Consider the following 20,273-nt stretch of genomic DNA (forward strand, 5'->3'; position numbering starts at 1 on the left):
AAAATGGCCAATTTTTACACTTGTTTGAACTTCAGCATGTTATGAATGAGATAATACTTTTTAAAATACTAATATGGTAGTAATTACTTTAAAATAACAGAAAAACTGTAAATAATGTATCCTCCTATTTGTATAAACAATTTAAAATCAATTATTTAAAAAATCAAGAACCAAACGTTTTCTTGGTTGTATACATTTAGGCGGACGGTAAATGAACTTAAAAATGTGTTAATTATATTTTAATAATTAAATTTCATGAATTTGACCATATTCAAAATAAATTGTCGCTTCTATACGATTAATACTTCTGCTAATTGAATCAATTAAATTTAATATTTTTTGTAAAAGAACTTAAGGAACACACTTTCTTGTTAATATGCAACTTATAAAGCAACAATTTAATGAGAATTTGTAGTGACGGTAGTGTACGGGTTATACGTGGGGTTAATAACCTTGCATTTTGGTTAATTTCATTTATTTTGAGATACTTTCTAACAAAGAAAAGAAAAAGGGACAATATTTGTATACAAGTCTATTTTTGTTCTTACATATCTGCAAGTCATTCCTACTTTATGTTGATGAGCAAAGCGTTTTTCAGTATATTGGATTAGCTGTCATTGTTAGCATATATTTATATTTTGGACCAACATCCAAGTTTCAAGTTTCTTACCAGAAAATGTATATATAAAACAACACATATTAATTAAATTACCGTAATATAAACAGAAGGTTTTGATTTGTTCTTGGTGCTCAATTAGTAGATTAAATATGAAGGTAACAGTAACAACCTTAACAGATTTCATATTTGTGTTAGATGTTTCTGAAGATCTGGAACTGGAAAATTTTAAAGCATTTTGCGAAATTGAATCTGGATTTCCAGCCTCTGAAATTGCAATAGCCTTTAATGGAATGCCTCTAATGGACAATAAGAAGTCCCTTAAAGATTTTGGCATTAGGGATGGAGATGCTGTTATTCTACAACACATTCAAAGCGAGTCACAAATGGACCATTCAGGTAATTATAATTTAAACAATTACAATTTGTCCCATATTATTAGAACATTTTTTCAATAATAATTAATAAATTCACAATAACAAAACAAAAAGGTTTTAATGAGAGAACATATTAACAAGAGTAAAATACAAAAAATAAATGTTCAAGATTTTATTTATAGAGAAATTTATATAAAAATCTAGCAATCCAGGGAAGGGATTTTTTTTATTTTTTTTGGACTTTAAATCCAATAAATTGAAAAAAGGGTGATTGAAAGTTATGATTTTTGTTTCGGAAAGTGAAACATCAATTCAACTATATTGTTGCAAAATACCAAAATGTAGTACTTGCTGGTATTAATATCAAAGCTCTTATGGACTGCATTTTAAATTTACTATCAGTAACTTCATTACCTCTCCAGGGTAGTATTTGTTAAAAAGTACCCACACCTATTTCTTGATAAGATCCTAATTTATTGACTATAATTACAAACCAATGACAAAAGCACAAAAGAACACAAAAGTAAAATTATTCAGTAATTACAATTTTTACCCAACAAGAGAAATATTCAATATAAAAATTTAAAAAATAGTAATTTAGTAGCAAAGAAAGGGATGTTTATACTCTTTTCAGGAAGGGATTCATTTATTGCAATTATAATTTACATACATACGATGTACTTGAATAAATCTTACTTTATAGCGATAGAGATTACTAAACACTAGCTCAAATAAAATAAATTACTAGTAAAGATAATACTAGGTTTGTACTTCTAGTTTACTATTAAATATATAAGAATTTTAAAACTTAAAAAAAGAAATAATACCTAAAACCAGTTCTTAGATGTAGGTATTTCACAAAATTATGTTTTTGATACATATTGATTTATAAAGCTTTTGATCCAATATTATACCTAAATATTTTGTTTGTGTTCTTGGATTGGATAATAAAATTTTGCTCAGCCTAATTGATAAGGTCTAGTTTGGAAAAATTTGATAGTTTGCTGACATTTATAGTCAAAATTTTTGTAACTAACTGATTTTATAAACCCAGCAATATATATTCCCGTATTTTAACAAAAATATACCAAATTTTTAAAACCAAAGAAAAGTCAACATCAACAAGTAAGTTTTTTATTATTCTGTTTTGCCAAAATAGAATTTTTACAGATTACAGTAAAACTTGTTTTTATAAAGTTTATTTAAAATAATAAATCATATGCCTAAAGTGCGGAATTATTCTAATAATTTCATGTACATTCAATTAAATTACAAAATAATGTTTCTTAGTGGATATGCAAAATAAAATCTTCCATTTGTATATAAAATATGACAGTTCATTTCCATCTATTCCTGGATGTTTTTTAGCTGTTGAGTGGGTATGTGATTTTGGATTGTTACCAAATTGTCAATTTAAACCTTCCTATGCTCTTGATTATAAGTTTGATGTTACAAGGTTTAATAAAAAGGGAAATTATTATAACATATGCTTTTAAATATTTAGGTACTCTAGATTTTAGCAACATAGAAGTTCCAAATACAACCAACAACACGAGAAACCGCCAAGTAGAAGATGACCCTGTGCTCATCAGGGAAATGTTCCTCGCCAACCCCGATCAACTTGCCCTCTTGAAACAGAATAATCCAAGATTAGCTGATGCTCTTCTTAGTGGGGATATAGGTATGTGAACAATGAATTTATTATTATTTTTATGTTTACTTAGTTACTTACGTTAAACTAAAAGATATAACTATTAGTGGTGGGATATGTGTAATGCACTGCTTATAGGACAGTCCTTTAAGTAGGGATCTTGGTGGCGTACAGAAGGGCGTAAGTGGATGCTATGAAAAAATTGTGTTGGGACACATCTTGAATATCTTTTCAGGCCATTGCCATTGTTATGAAAAGTCCTTTTTTAAAAGCAACACAAATATACAGGAGCAATAACATCTACTGTGGATCTAAGATCAATAGAACAACCAGAAATAACAACAGCAACAATGGTGACTTAAATAACAAATAAGGAAGTTGCTCAAACACTACATTAAATAAGGAAAGTAAAACTAAGAAACGCCAAACGAATGGAATACTTATATTAATGTTATTAAAAATTGTTAAACTGAACCCATTCTTTTTAAATCAAGGACATAATAAAGAAAAAAAGTTACAAATATCATGTAATGTAAAGCAGTATTCAATGTTTCCACCTACAAATAACAAAAAGGCTTTTGCTTGGCAAAAAATTCTAAATGTTTTTTAGTTTCTAACATATATTGTTTTTAGACAATTTTGCAAGTGTTCTAAGAGAACAAGTAAAGGCGAGGCAGGACCGCGAAGAACAAAGACTGAAAATGTTAAATGCTGATCCTTTCGACACAGAGACTCAGCGTCTGATCGCTGAGGAAATTAGACAAAAGAACATCGAAGCTAATATGGAGGCAGCGATGGAATACAATCCGGAGTCTTTTGGAACAGTTGCGATGCTTTACATTAACTGTAAAGTAAATGGATATCCAGTTAAGGCATTTATCGATTCGGGTAAGTCTTACATGATTTTTTTTATACCCAGTATTATTTATCTCTTTATCTAATTTTACTTATAAATGTTTTTGTACAAATTAATGAATTTGAAGTCATTATTTTTCAGCAATATTGTGTTGTATCGTGATTTTGCAGTAACTAAAGTATTATTTTCAAATAAAATATTTAGAACCAATCTAAATTGAGATTAGAATTGAGATTGAGTATGAGAATTAATTCAATCTCTGAGATAGTGCTTCAGATAGTCAAATGAGACTTTACTTTGAATGAGCTTGTTACAAAAGTAGATAACCAAAAGGGTTAAATGTGTTTTAGACTATTTTAGTTTATTTAAAATTGCCTTTTAAAGAAACAAGATAATCACGTTGGGTTATGTAGTATTTATTTTAAATTCCTTGGTAGGGATGACTAAACATCTAAAAGATGAGAAATGCTTATTCCAAGGCCTGCCTTAATTACATTTTTTTTCATTATAATAACATTTAGCTAGAACTTCTGACTAACTCTAAAGCGCTATTGCAGGATTTATAAAATATAGTGAGAAGAAAAAAAAATAGAATAGATTGAACCAAAACTGAAATTTTTGTGGAAATTGCTTTCTATGAAGTGTGGAAACTCGGAGGAGTTGCTTCAGATCTTTGCACTTAATGTGGAGCATAGTAAGTCTCAAATAATTTAATAATAATAACACAGTAAATATTAGTCATGGATTTACAATAACAACTTAGAGGATGATTTAAAATCTATTGGAGTTAAAGCTTGGAGAAGTGTTGCCAAAGACAGGAGTGAATAGGAGATTGTTCTGAAGAAGGCTTTGGCTCATAATGAGCTGTAATGCGATTGATGATAATGATAATGATGATATATCAATTGTGAATCCACATGTGCTAACTATTTAGTTACAGTAAAACAAAACAAACAATAATTTTCCCATTTTCTTCAAGTCATGCTTCTCAATTTGCAATTTTTATATAATATATTATTATAAGGCAACAAAAAAATGTATACGATTTTCGATTGAAAATAATAGGAAAACTTTTGGAACATGGTCCAGTTAGAGGCAATCCAAAAAAAAACTGTGAAGACGAATGCATCAAATCATTTGCATAGTTTGAAAGGGTCACCAATTTCTTTTGGCTCGTTTTGTTAAATAAGCGAAAAGCAAAGACTGCGTAGTGTGTAGCTAAAAAAAGTGACAGATGACTCCTTATTACTGCTATTAATGTATTGGTCAACCAGGACTATGTTTAGATCCTTCTTTTAGATTTTGACATTTAATGTAATTTATATATGTTATGAGCAATGCCCGAAATTGGACAATCCTAGCATAGTACGGAAAATCTTGTCCACTTCTAGAATTGTACCCCTTTATTGTACAACGAACTAAGCCAATGTTTAGATATTCACTTTGAATGATAAACTACAAAATAAAATTTAATTATGTTCCAGTATATTTATAATTCTAGACGAATATATAATGTTATTGTATGTAAATATGGCAATCGAGGTTATTGAAGTTTTATAACTAATCTTTGTCATTATACTTAATTAGATCGTTAATTTGCTATAGACTGTACAAGTTGCAATTCACTGTATTCCATTGCATTCTTTTCTATTCCACATTCATTTTTTAAGTCTCTGTTCTAAACAAAATAAAAAGGAATTAACAGAAAAATCAAACCAAAGAAAAAACAAGATCAGTCGTCAGAACATGTATCTCTATCTTTCTCTCTTCAGTCTTGACCCCCAAAGGGAGTATAGTGGTCGTCGTGATATCGTGTATGGTCCATCTCCATAGATTCCTGTGTCTGTTTTTTTTTTAATTCGTCTTGTTATTTGGTCAATTCATCTTGTTGAGAATCTTCCTCGTGGTCTTGGCAGGCCTATGCGATACCAAATCAAGAAGCTGCTACCGTTGCAGAGGTACTTGTTAAAGAATTCTTAAGCCGATTTGGTGTTGCCTTGGGGATCCACTCCGACCAAGGGCGAAACTTCGAGTCAACCCTTTTCCAAAACGTTTGTAAATTGATTGGTGCCAATAAGATCAGAACGACAACCCTGCATCCTCAATTAGATGGAATGGTCGAGAGGATGAAGCGAACGATGGGTAAACACCTGTCCAAAGTTGTATCAGAACATCAAAGAGATTGGGACTAGCACATTCATTTATTCCTAATGGCCTACCGACCGGCCGTGAATGAAACTACAGGCCAGACTCCAACCTGCCTGATGTTAGGTCGTGAAGTTCGTTTGCCTTGCGACCTAGAGTTTGGATGCAGACCTTCCAAAGTACATGTTGCAAGCGAAGATTATGTCGACCGCCTGAAGTTAAGAATGAACAACATTCATGAACTTGCCCGACAACACATCAAGTTAGCCAGTGACAGAATGAAAGAGCAATATGATTCTCGATGCAAGAATGGAAGCTATGAAGTAGGTGATCTTGTTTGGCTTTATAATCCACAACGTCGTCGAGGCTTATCTCCTAAACTGCAAAGACAATGGGAAGGTCCGTATGAAATTCAAAAGAGAATAAATGACGTAATATACCGAATTAAGAAGTTGCCGAAAGGTAAACCAAACGTAGTTCACATAAATCGTCTTGCACCTTATGCTGGCTCAAATGAAACAGAAGAAGCATGAACCCTTCAACATGGGATCAAAGATGACCAGCGACCAAGCTTTAATGAATTTATGTCAAATTACGCAGAGAGAAAGACTGCTAGATTCGGCGTGACCACAGAAGTTCAGCAGGATCTTTTTAGTGTTTCGCATAACGTCTCTCTAGCCCACTGTTGTTGCCGAAGATCTTGAGATGACTAAAGGAATCTCATCCATATTTTATATGAAGTTCGGTCGTTTGGACGAGTTAAAAAATCAGCAGCCTAAAGTTGGAAGAGGACTGAGATTAGAAGATGGTCCTCGATCTTGGCTGTATATGGTAACCAGAAAGTCGTATACAGACAGGGCAAGCAACGAGTATATATGGTGTGCTCTAATTTAAAAAAAATCGTGTGCAATTATGACATCAAGAATTTGGCCTTACCCAAGATAGGCCATGCACTAGAAAATCTAGATTGGAAGATTGTCAGAAGCATGCTTGAAGTGATCTTCCGAGAAACCGGCTTACGCATTAATGTCTGTTGCATTAACCCAAAGAGATCGTGTCCTTCAAAGTCAGTAGACTGTTATTTCTTCTTGAGGCGTTCATGCAGAGCTGGAGAGTCCTGTAGATTCTGCCATCCTGGGCCTACATATAGAGTTGCTGATCGGGACGCTCAGATCTAAGAGGGGAGCAGTGTTACGAACATGCATTCGACGTAGCCCATATAACGGTTGCATCTCGAGACGACGACGATGTGTCCTTCTACAAGCGTCCGGAAGTATTGACCGCGGAAGAGGTCGACCCGTCAAACAAACGAATTAGAGGTGGACTACTCCAGAATATTCTAGTACATAATAAATTGTGTATATAAGCAGACCTTTTATGAGTTAAAGTAGTTGATAAGATATTTTTGTGCTGTAAACTTATAAATAAATATATTTATATAAATTAAGAACCGCTTGTTTTATTTAAAAACGGCAAAATAATAATAACCCACTTCATAATCCATCATAATACATCAAAGACAACACTTTACAATAAAACTGGAATAGAACATACAAGTGAGACACTCAATAATTTGTTTAAATATTTCTCTATTAAAGAAAAAAACATTTTCCATCCATAACAACACGTTATGGAGATACCTGAAAACACGCACTATAGATATCTAGAGAGAACTCTATTTGAAGAACTCCTCTACATATCAAGACAATAAACAACTTTCTTTTAGTGTCTTTTCTTTTGTGATTGCAATTCAAAAGTCTGAGAATATTGTAATTACCGCTATTTTTTAAATTATTGTTTAGTCTTAAAAAAAACGGGTGTGGCAGTCCAGCGGGACTGCCGGTAGAAGGTATACTTCTATACACGCGTTCGCCGTTACAAATTTATATGGGAGTCAATCTGCACAAGCATTACATATGTAATGCTATAGGTAAGAGAGAACATAAAGAGAAACAGAATTAGGTATATAGATATATAATGCATCGTTTGCTGTATATAAACAACATTTGACCTGTAATAGAAGTATAGTAAATGAAAAATATGATAATAATATTAATAAAATAAAAATATTGTTTCGTGATACAGCTGTCAATTTGTCAGACAGATACAAAATTTAAATGTTGTTTGTTGTGCATATAAGTATACATTTGAACTTTCTTGAGATATTTACAAGTTTTAATTTATAATTTAACATGCCTAACGAGACTCAAGACAAATCTGAGAACGGAAAAATAATAATAATATTAGTAAATATTAAACATATTTACAAAAGGAACATTTTTATTCTCGAGAGAGAAAGAGAGAGAGAAAATATATTTTCTGTTTCTCTCTTACCTATATCTTACATATGTAATGATTTTGCCGATTCACTCCCGTGCAAATTTCCAACGTCGAACGCGCGTATAGAAGTATAACTTCAAAAATAATTTAATGTATCTACTAATTCTGTAAATTGGCTGAAAGATTTTGGTCGATGGCCTTTGGATGCATATTATCAATAAATATCTATGAGTTTTAAATAATACTAATAAATCTATAAGTAACTGCTAATTCCATAAATACTTTAATAAAATTAACGAATCTTCTTTATAGGTGCACAAACTACGATTATGTCTAGTCGCTGTGCAGAAAGGTGCAATCTAATGCGTTTAGTCGATACTCGATGGGCGGGTATAGCTAAGGGTGTCGGAGTTCAAAAAATTATGGGAAGAATCCACATGGTACAAATCCAAATAGAAAACGTATTTTTAACAACTAGCTTCTCGGTGTTACCAGACCAACCTATGGATATGCTTCTCGGTTTGGATATGCTGAAAAGACACACGTGTTGTATAGATCTCAAAAATAATGTCCTACGAATTGGTACCACCGGTACTGAAACACCGTTCCTACCTGAAAGTGAATTGCCTGACTGTGCAAGACTGAGTAGTTTATCTGAAGAAGAAGTGGCTTTAAGGTCAAAGAAAGAATATGAAGAAAGGGAGTTGCAGACCGCCGTAAGAAATAGTCAACAAGGTAACTATCACTGTGTAATTTGATTAGTTTCTCGTACCAAATAGAAAATTACTTGTGTTTTGATTTATTTTTTTATTTAGCATATGGTAATATAAAACATTTTACGAATGTATTATAGATGGATAATTTCTATCGTTTTCTGTTCTTAGCTGTCAGCTTCCAATCTCTGATTCCCATCTCTCTGACATCTTTCATCAATATAATATCTCTCCATATCTTTCTTGGGCTTCCTCTCTTTTTTTTGCCCTCAGGTACTTTCGAACCAATATTCTTGACTTGTCTATTACCTTGCGCTTTTTCTAAATGTCCGAGCCATTCTAGTCTACGTTTTTTCACTTCTTTTGATATTGTAGGGTTAGCATACAGTTGAGACACTTCTATATTAGTTCGTCTTCTCCATTCTCCCTCTACGACTTTTCCACCAAACATTCTGCGAAGTATCTTTCTTTCCCATGATTCCAATCTGTTCTGTATGTTCTTATTTTCTTATCTTATCTGTTCTTATTTTTGTATTACGATATACATCTTTGGTCTTAATTATCTTGTTCATGGCCCCAGCACATCTGTTGCTCTTGGTCAGTCTTAGGTTGATTTCAGTTTCTTCCTTATATGTCTGGTCAATAAGGGTACATATATTCGTCCACCTTATCAAATTCTACAACTGATATATCCTTCACCTCTAATTTAAATGATTTCAGTCCCATTTTAGAGTTTTCCCGAATCAGTCTTTTTGTTATACTTGCCAGTTCTTTTACATTTCTTGCAATGAGAACATCATCAGCATTGATGCTCTGAAAAGAGTACCGGACCTATTGATCCCACTAGCACTTCAAATTTTTTACAGAACTATGTGGAATAGCAAGGTAGACAGTGGGTCTCCTTGGCAAACGCCTTTTTCCCTTCGAATTCTTCTGATACTGTACCATTGCATTTGACTATAGCACAAATGATTTTTCTAATTGTCATTTTTATCAATCTTACTATTTTTTCTGGTACATTTAAGAAATGTATGGTGTAATTTCATATTATATATTAAAACTAGACACAGCTGTCCACTCAAGACACATGGGCGTTGGAACGAAGAAGTCCATTGGGTCCCTAGGTTATGCTCACATTCCTCGACCAGAAAACGAATAGATTAGCTGGCAGCTCCAAAGTGACAGTTTAGGGTCGGGAGTTTTGCCCACTCATATAGGCTTTCCGCACAGATACTGTGTTTCGTGCGAATTCTGTTCAGGTTTTTCCATATATGGCTAGGGAGATTAAAACCGTCAGTCATTTCTGATGTATCTAACGAATCTCGTAGGCAGCAGGGAGCGATTTTTTTTTTTTCGTCTTTATAGAGGGGGGTCCTAGAATCTTCAAAAGACATCTCAGTCCAGGGCGCCGCCTGACTAACTTTAGTGCAGGATTCGTTCTTCGTACTCCCGGCGATAGTTCCCGAGGTACTTTAAAATGCCCTCTCGTCGCCGAGTCTACGCCGAACGCCTACCTGCTAAACCAGACCCTCCTCTGTCATCCAGCGATCCGGAAGCGGAATCACTTCCGAATCACTACCTTTATTCATTCATTCTCCATTCATACACATCCACACTCTATTCATCAGCAAGGAGGTTCCCTGTCTCGTTCCAGGTAGCGCGTAGAAGACACTCATCGCCCCTAGTTCGGCATTATTTCCAGATGGGCATTTCCTCCCTCCCCACAGTCTGACTCACGCATTCCAACTCACACAGTGTGACCCACTTTTCTAGCTTCACCTTTCAGCATCATTCACTCTTACCTTTAGCGTTGGTATAGCAGTCTTTCTTCCTCTTCCTTTTTCTTGATCACTGCACGGATATAGCTGTGTATGTTAGTCCAAACTAATTTATTTTCAATCATTCTCTCAATCATTTCTCTCACTGTAACAAAATTCACACCTGTCCCTCTCTCCATTCTGTTCCTTTCCACTATCCATCTGCTGCAATCTAACATCGTATGTGTCACAGTGTCCGAGTATCCACAGTATAAGCATTCATCTGTATCAGCCTTTCCGATCCTATAGAGGTAGGCCCTAAAACACCCGTGTCCTGTGAGCACCTGCGTCAAGAAATAATCCAGTCGCCTGTGGCCACAGTCCACCCAATCTCTTATGTTCGGGATCAACATTTTCGTCCACTGTGCCACATCTTTCGTGTTGTTCCACTCTTCTTGCCATATTTCAACTGACCTTTCCCTTTCCTGTCTTTTCTCGGCCACAGTAAGGTTTGGACCTCTTCTCTTATAAAGCTCTTTTCTTTCCACCGCCAAAACATGCAACGGAACACATCCAGTGATGGTCCATAAGGCTGCCGCAGACACAGTCCTGTAGGCGCATGCCACTCGCAACAGACTTGTTCTGTCTACTCGTGTCATAAGACTCCTACAGGCAGTTATCTCTACCGCCTCGCTCCAGACTGGTGCCGCGTAGAGGACGATCGATTGTGCAACACCGTGTAAGACCCTCCTCCTTTCGGATTTGGGTCTTCCAATGTTCGGCATCACCCTCCCCAACGCAGCCGGAAGCCGCCCGCTTCCGGGCCACCTCCCGCACGTGCTCTCCCCATTTTCCATTCTGGTGCAATGTCACTCCTAGATACTTTACTTGTTTCTTAGGTGTTAGACATGCTCCCGCACATTTTAATTCAATATTTTGCCTATTCCTTGTCCCTTTCAGAATGATGGCTTCGGTTTTCTCTGTCGCAAGTTTCAGTCCGTGCTGCGTCATCCATTTCTTTACATTCATTTACACTGCTCAACTGGGTGTCAACAATTTAGTACAATAGATGAAATGTAGACAAAATGTAACGTAGGTATCGGCTTTTCGACATGTTACAGTTTTGGGAAGAAAAGTTATTTAATATGCATTTGCAGGATAAAAAATTTAAAAAAACTTACTGCGAATTCTTTGTTTTATTTAAGTTGCTTCCACTGCAGACTTGCTGATTCTTTAAATATAATAAAGACTTTCCCAATAATAATCAAACCATGTTTCTCAGCAATCAAAAATAATAAAAAACTTGTTTCCCTTGCCATACTTCAGCAAGCAAACGAGGAAGAAATTTTAACTCAACCGTTAAAGCACTAAATTGAAATTTGTTTGATTCCAAAGGCTCAAAACTCTTAGAAGGTGGAAGAATTCCGGTACTACTATCGCATTCGGAAGCTTGGTCGGTACTAAATCTCAATTCCCACACAACAACGCAATTTTAATCGCAAAAAATAAATTTTGTTGTTTATACAAATTTCTTTCGAATATATAATTGCAACACTCAAAGTTTGTTTTCCCAGTATGTAGTTTTTAAAACACAATATGTTTTAAGTGCATATTAGGAACTATATAGGCCATTAAGATATACGGGGTCGAACAAAAGTAACTGGAATAAATCAAGTCTAAATTAAATCAAGGATTTTGAAATAACAACAAGAGAAATCATAAGATTTCCTACTTGGCGAAACTGAATGAGCAGTAGCATATGCACTATATAGCAACAGAGATGAAAACACTAAAAGGCATAGCAGGTAAAATTTTAAGAGACTGAATCCCTAATACACAAATCAGAGACATATCTAAAGTACATGATATCGTTAGATGGAGACTGGACACAACACATTAACAGAATGGGAAGAAAGAGACTTGCCCGAATAGTAAGAGATGGAAAACCAGACATTAAAAGACCACAAGGCAGACGGAGTGATAGCTGGCAGTTAACATCGCAAATACTGCTAAATCAAGCCGGAAACAACAGGCCTTAAGGCCTAACACACAAAGAAGAAGAACTAAGACTAACGGAATTTTCAAATCGTTACACTACTTATATTCGTCATTTGTCAATAAATTTCAGAAGGGTAAAGAATATTTTTTTTTACTGAGAATATTCTCATGCTCGGGAATATTCTTGACTTACCTATTACATGTGTTTTTAAAAATTTAAGTAGAATTAAATGCTTCAAATAGCAATCAGTGTAAGTCAGTAGATACATGAAAACCAGTTTTACATGATTCCACCCATTTACTGACTATTATCAAGTATTTTTATTATTTACTTTTCTATTATTCTTATGACATAATTTCTGTTTTATTTTCAATTATTCTTGATCACATGCTTCATTCTTATACACCATAATCCCATTATCACTATAAAGTTTAGTCAAAGCCAAATAAAGTTTATTATCTCTTTCAGAGAGTAAACGACCCCGAGAAAACCAATCTACTTCCTACAATAGTCCGTCTCAGAACAAGAGAAACAAGAAACAAAACACTCCCAATAGAAATACTTAAATCAATTTTTCTAGTCATTCTTACTGTCAACTAGTTCTTATATTGAATATTTGGTTCAATAAAAGTATTTGTAAAAGTTGTTAACCTTAATTTAATCTAATGGTTAAAAGATATAATACCCGACAAAATTATTTACCAATGTTAGGTTAGTAATATTAGTCGTCCTCTTTTTTATTGTCCTAATGGTTACCGTTGTTCTGATATACGTTGAACAACCCCATACCATGCTACTGTTTCATATCTGTCTTGGAATATATTGGAAACATGGCGAAAGCATGGTAGCGATTGATAAAGAAATACGAGACTCCAGCAGAAAATCTATGCCCCTCCAACTATCCTAGAGAATCTACTGTCTTATTCTCTGAATAAAAAGATGCAAATAAATCGCTAAAGAGAAATAAATCTCCAGGCATTGACATAATATCAGGAGAAATACTGCAGTCACTAGGTGACAAAGAATTATATATCATCCGTTCTATCTGTGTCGCTGTTTGAAATTCGGGAAAATTGTTATCTGGTTGTGTACCTCTATTTATATTCCACTACACAAAAAAGGAGCCACTACTAGATGTGCAAAGTACCGTACATTGTAACTAATAACACATGCTAGTAAAGTCTAGTTGCATGTCAATAAAAACAGATTAAAAGCTTACCTACAGTATCAAATACCGCAGGAACAAGGGTTTATAAAGGGAAAGATACACGTGCGCAAATCTTGAACCTGAGACAACTCATTGAAGAGCTGAGAGAGTACTTATGATAATATGCTTTGTTAAATCACGATCCTCAGTAATGGGGAAATGACGAGAGAGAGAGAGAAAGAGAGAGAGTCAGGGAGATACACATTATTCGGTTCAGTATTCTCCATCCTGGCCACTTAAAGTTTGCACCACTCGCCGTCCATGGTTACACCCAGAAATCTGTTACGAGATTTTAATCTTTTGGATTTGAATTTGGTTCCACAGACGGTGGCGTTCATCAATTATCTGTTTGGTCCGTATCATAAATTTATGAGGTTTTCTGAGGCTATTGGGGCTGCCAAAGCCGGCAGGTATATGAAGTTTTTCTATAGGAGTTGGCTTCATATAGCCTGTTGTTATCTGCATGTTTCATTTAGGATGACGTCAAGTTTCTTGGCGTCAATCGATCTGGACGGGCGGGAGTTCTCAAAAAGGTAGGGCTGGTTCCTCATCTGTTATTGGCGAGTATTATGAGGATTTGTTTCTGGCTGCAACTTTATGTCGTGTTTTCTCGTATTGGCGTCTATATGTCAGTGACTTGCCTAGCGTGACAACCAAGTAGATTGGTTTCTCCATGTATTCGACAATGACACCATTCCATCGGACTTGGAGTCTCATTTTTCTGGTGGACGTGGATATGGAAGGATTTGAAGATAATGGGAGCCAAGACGCTTCCCTAAACCAAGTCGTCTCCTTCATCGACTCTTCGTTCGTTCCATAGAATCGCTTGTTTTGTAACGGGGACTCTACTACAATTTTTACTGGGTGCAATATCTTTGAGCATATCGTAGAGTTTTATCAACAACCTTCTGTGATTTACTATATCGTAGGCGGAGCTCAGATCGACCAGTGCAAGCCCTGTTATTTGTTTAAATTCGTACCTCTCTTCTTTGCGCTCTCGAGTTTGAGAATTTGAGCGGTGCATGATCTGGCATATCTGGTCTGAAACCTGCTTGTCTTGTATGAGGTTCTGGTCGACTATGTTTTCTATTCCATTTAGGAATCTTTCGTGTACCTAAAAGAGATGGCATAAAAAAGAGACTCGTGGTAATTTTTGGGCTCCTTTCTCGGCTTTTATTTGTTTTACACAGATTCGTCCATTCCTGCTGCCTCGTCATTTTTCATTGAAAGGATGGCTTGATTTGTTGGTTAATTGTGAAAGATATCTCAAGGAAATTTCTGTCGAATTGGGGACTTCTTGTTATTTCTGATTTCTGCCGTCTTAAGCTGGTTTTTCTGTTTGATAAGAGGTTGTGAGCTCTGACTCTCTATTTGGTCTGGTGTTACTTTATAAGGTGCCAGGTCTCACTGGGGTCAAAGTTGAGATTTTTAATAAGGTTCCATGTTATCGTCTTACTGTGTGTCATATCTCTTCTGTTCAAACTATCCATTTACTTTGTTTTGCTTCGCTAAGTATTTCCTTAAGCTCTACTCCACATGCAATTGTTTGTTCGTTGAATGGGTTTTGACTGTATAGTCTTTCTTATTTGGCAAATTTTAGCAAAAATGGTTTTTGACTCCTCGAAAAGGCCCGGTAAGAAATTCTATCTGCAGCCTCTGCGTATATGTCTCCTTGATATTCTCTTGATTATCTTAGCAAAGATGTAGTTCTTTGATTAACAGATTATTGATAGCCATGTCTATGCCCTCTGAGAAGTTTATCCAATTGGCCTTTTTAAAGTTGAATCTACTTTAGAAAGGAATTTTTGTTTTTCTTATCGTTGCGTAAACCTGTATTCTTATAGGTTTATGTTGAATCTTTGAGATTAGTTCATATATTCTGTTGATGCAGGAGTCTTGGATGTTGTAGCTCATGAAGCCAATTATCTGGATTCCCCTCCAGATTTTGCTGACGAAGGAACAGACCAGATTTGGGTCATGCAAAAGTGTTAAGTTATTAGCTTTTGCCCACTCCATTATTGTCTCACTGTACCCCCAAGAGGTGCTGTGGTTATTGAAATTCCCTACAAGGAACTGTGTTCTGATTTCCGATTATGGATCTGCGAGAATGTAAACGTTTCCCTTGGTGGTTTATATACTGATGTTACTGTAATCTCGATAGTTAGCACTTCAGTGCCGTTTTGTGTTGTTTTGTCTGCCGATAACACTGTCAGATCCGGATTTGCAAAAATTGTACTACCGTGATTTGGGTGTGACGCGTCTAATTGTAGAGGCAATGCCTCTACAACTACCAACTGGAAAAACACGTCTTAAGTTTTTTTGAGGTTATGTTTGGGTCTAGGGGTCTAAAAATTTTTTTGGATTTTTTTTAATTAGAACAGGGTATTTTTATTTTTGGGATATTGCGGAGGGAATTTTACTATCTTATCCGCCTAGAACCAAAATTATTTTTCGTTATTTTGATCATGACGCCTCACCTATAAAAATCTGAAAAAAATCATGGATATAACTTGATACCCAACCAATAATATATCTATTTTTTTGGAGTGGCGTTCGAGACAGTTTTTTTTAAACGAATTTTAAAAATTTCAAAAGCGTTTAAAAATTCGAATTTTCCGCAAAAATTTTTGTAAAAAATACCACGATGTAGACAATAAAATATCCTACAAATTGAAAAAAAGAATGAGATTCTACCATGATTAGAACCGAAGATATCGTCAAAAAACTAAGTTCTAATTATAATTTTTTTTTGAGGTTATGTTTGGGTCTAGGGGTCTAAAAATTTTTTTGGTCGGATACTTTTTGATATATAACAACCTGATATATTAATTTTTAAAATAGCACTGGGGGCATTTTCACTATCTTAACCGGCGAGACCCTTTAAAATTTATCACAGTATAACCTTTATTTTAACCTATTAACGTATGGTCCTAAAGTTTTGGGAAAATTTTCAAAAGCATATAACTCTGACCGCAATAATCTTATATTTTTAGGGATCAAGGGACCATTATTTTCGATTTGCCTAATAATTCCCCTGACACGTTGCATCATCCTTTGGACGACCTCGGCGTCAATTTCTCTAATTTTTTATGAGATAAAGCCAGCCTCAGAAATTGCACACCATACTAAAATTTTGTCCTCAAATTTTTTCTTACTTTTGAATTTTATTTCATCAGGTACATTTTCGTAATCGTTCGTGTAAAACCCATCGTTACCCTTCATCTCAGAGTTGGACAAAGTAAAATATTTTTCATCGTCCATCACGATCAACTTGTTGACGAAATGCACTCGCCTTAACGCGCGGCAACATCTCGGAATTCTCTCTAATTGATCCTCTGTGTATTTTGGAGCTTTCCTTCTTTTCCGGTAGATAATATTGTCACTCGATAGGGTCCTGTATACTGTAGTCTTTCCAACATGAAATCTTCTGGCCAGTTTTCGCTGTGAGACCCCAATTTTGTTCTTAGCTGCTTCAGTCAGTCTTGCCTCTCTTATATGGTTCAAAATCCGCGGTCGGTCACTTTTACGCAAGTTAACACATGGTATCCCTTCTTCACATTCTCTGATTGTGCGATAAATTGTCGATTTGCTTATGTTCTGATCTCGATAAATATTAACAATATCTCGTTTCGACATTCGCCCAACCATATTATAAACACCTCGACGAATATCAATTTTATAAGACGTTTTGCAGAGCACAAACCAAAATATTTTGCTTTGTTTATTAAATGTCAATAACTGATAACATTTCAATTCCATGGCCTTCTTTGTTAAATGTATTTTGCTTCTCAATTAGACCAGGTGAAATTTTTCCTAAAACTTTAGGACCATACGTTATGATGTCGTGGGTATCCGAGGCTAACTTTTAAAAAGAAATGTACTGATGGGCACCGGATTTTAAGCGACCGACTCAGTTTATTTCTTTTTGTTGTTTTTATTATTTTTATGTCCATATTTTTGCGACTGGCTATAAGACCAAGAATCCAGTCCACTAAAAGTTGCAACAGTACGATGGTATTAATATTTATTTAATTTTTTAGCTTCTACGCCTTTTGGAGCTTCTACTAGTAGTGCCAGTGCTGCGACTACTCCTACACAAAATGAAACTTTTTCCAATTTCACAGAAGCTGATATTAGCGATCTCGTTAGCATGGGATTTAATAGAGAACAAGTGATATTTGAATTAAAACGATTTAATGGTGATAAAACTCAAGCTACTGCTGCGCTTTTTGCAAAATCTTTAAAATTTTAATTTCTTCGGGATTTTTGGTTTGTGTATAGTGATATTAATTATAAGTACTGTAGACATTACAATACATAATTGACACTCAAATTGATTTTGAGGAAACCTAAGCGTTTTTATAATATACTAGCAGTAAGGTTAATATATTAAATAAAATAAGTGTTATTAATTCCTTTGCTTCTTACGGCCCTTCTACATAGTGCTTTCAGTTATGCATAATTGAATATGTAGAGGAAATGTGTAGAAAAGCTATCACTGCTTCATAAAATATTTGAAAAATTGGTAAAACGTTTTTATTTTTACAATAATTATTGTAATTTTGACGAAAAAGCTATTTTCCGAAAAAAAATGGTCTATTAAGAATAGTCATCATCATCACCATTCTTTACAACCCTGCGTGGTTCCTAGCCTCCTCAAGAATTTGTCTCCAGTCGTCCCTATCCATCGTCTTTCTCCGTCACGCACGTATTCCCATATTTCTCATGTCTTTATTATTACATGCCCTATCCACCTCAGACGTCCTATCTTAATATGTTTTCATTATTTTTTGTTAGAGTCCAGGTCTCTGAACTATATGTTAGGACTGGGCGTATTATTATTTTGTAGTTTTATTTTTGTATTTCTTGATATAATTGTGGATTTAAGGAGAATATTGAGCCAAAATAGTATCTGTTGGCCGTGCAAACTTTGCGATAGTATTATTTTCAGTGTTAAGGAGCGCTCCCAGGTATACAAATTCGTTCACTGCTTCGATGACGTCGTTTTCTTTAACAAGTGGTCGTAGGATTTGTGGTTGCGTGCTTATTTTCATATACTTCGTTTTTTTTTTGGTTTTTATTATTAAACCCATTTTTGTAGCTGATTCTTTTAATGCTACATACGTCTGTCGTAGAGCGTTTTCCGTTCTCCCAATAATATTGATATCATCAGCATAGGCCAGGATTTGCAATGATTTATTATATATTCAACCAGTGGTTGTGATTTGTGACATATGTATTACTTTTTCCAGAGCCAAATTGAACAGTATACAAGAGAGAGGGTCTCCCTGGCGCAGCCCGTTATTTGTTTTAATTTGTATTTGCATTAAAAATAGTAGCAATTATCATTATCAGGCTACAACTGAAAATGGACAAGTCCATTGTTGTGAAATCATAGAAAATATGAATTCTGAACGTGTTGCACGATTCTTCTTCTTATATTATTGTTATTATCTCTTTATTCAATTAATGAATGTGGGCGATTACTGGTGGGCAATTTTTTCTCTATTCCGCTGTTCTTATTAGTTCTTCATAATTTAGTCCCGTAAAATGTCGTATATTTCGGATCCAACAAAGTTTTTTCCACCTGACTCCGCGTTTTCATTCAATTTTGCATGTTATTGTGAGTTGGGAGAGAAAATATTTCTGATTCCTTAATAATAAGTGTCAAAGGTAGGATGTTTTGCAGACGTTGATGGTGTCTTCTCTCTTTCTTTGCTTGAATGTTCGAAAATCTGTCTATTTGTTATATGGCCAGTCTAGGGAATCTTGAATATTCTTCTGTAAGTCCACATCTCAAATGCCTCGATCTTGTTCATGGTTGGAATTCTGAGCGTTCATGATTCTGCTCCGTATAGCAATGTTGGACAAACCTAGCATTTAAGTTTATCTGTGGGATGTATTGTAATCCTTTCATTTGTATGACTGCGCCTGTTTCTTTTTCATTTTTGCATTTCACCTCGAGAATCGGGTCCAGTTGGTTGTTTATCCAGCAACCTAGGTACTGTATTTTGTTTACTTGTTCCAAGATTTTACTATTCTACTATTATACTGTCGTACTAATAGATATTTGTTTAGACAGGTTTTTATCAATTCCGATTTTTGCTTTTTGCTGCCATTTGTTTTCTAATCCCACATCTTTTAATAGTTATTAAAGTTTTCCGTGACTGACTTTATCAAATGCCTTCTCCAGATCAACAAAACATATATAAACATATTTTCTTTAACCGTGGCATTTTCCCAAAAGTATCTGTAATGTAAAAAGAACTTCCTTTGTGCCCAATCTACTCCGAAAACCGAAACTTAAATTTGATTCATACTTCTGAAATATCCAGTTATGACGTTGCATGATTATTGTTCCTGAATTAAGAGCAAACTAAAGAATTAAAAGAAAAGGCCATAAAAAAGAACTACACCGCCGAGCATAAAATTAAGGTCACCCCGTACTTTGAATTTATTTTAGAAATTATTATTCTTTTTAAACTATTTTCCATTGTAACATTGTTGACTAATGGATTGCTAAAGAAAATGACGTTTTTGTCCTTCAAAGTTTATTGAAAGTATGTAATGAAAATGAAAATTTTTTCTTTGATATACTAAATATTGAGAAGGTAAATTTTTAATAAAGAACTTCAGTAACGATATACTATCTCCTCCATTAGCAGTGATCAC

General features: G+C 34.7%; 1 protein-coding gene across 2 annotated transcripts; it reads left to right on the plus strand.

Moving 5' to 3' along the window:
- Nucleotides 1–383: 383 nt before the first annotated feature.
- rngo (DNA damage inducible 1 homolog rngo) lies at nucleotides 384–19,163 on the plus strand. Of its 2 annotated transcripts, none has more exons than XM_072532920.1 (5): nucleotides 384–1,015; nucleotides 2,498–2,674; nucleotides 3,278–3,532; nucleotides 8,238–8,660; nucleotides 12,863–13,017. In XM_072532920.1, exons 1-5 carry the CDS (start codon nucleotides 769–771, stop codon nucleotides 12,958–12,960), a joined length of 1,200 nt encoding a protein of 399 aa, XP_072389021.1. In that variant the 5' UTR covers nucleotides 384–768; the 3' UTR covers nucleotides 12,961–13,017. The 2 variants fall into 2 exon arrangements, with proteins under 2 accessions (XP_072389021.1, XP_072389020.1); XM_072532919.1 differs by lacking the exon at nucleotides 12,863–13,017 and adding an exon at nucleotides 17,642–19,163 and having other exon boundaries at nucleotides 385–1,015.
- The last annotated feature ends 1,110 nt before the right edge of the window (nucleotides 19,164–20,273 follow it).

This window comes from Diabrotica undecimpunctata, chromosome 5 (assembly GCF_040954645.1).
Source record: "Diabrotica undecimpunctata isolate CICGRU chromosome 5, icDiaUnde3, whole genome shotgun sequence".
Taxonomy (NCBI): Eukaryota; Metazoa; Arthropoda; class Insecta; order Coleoptera; family Chrysomelidae; genus Diabrotica; species Diabrotica undecimpunctata.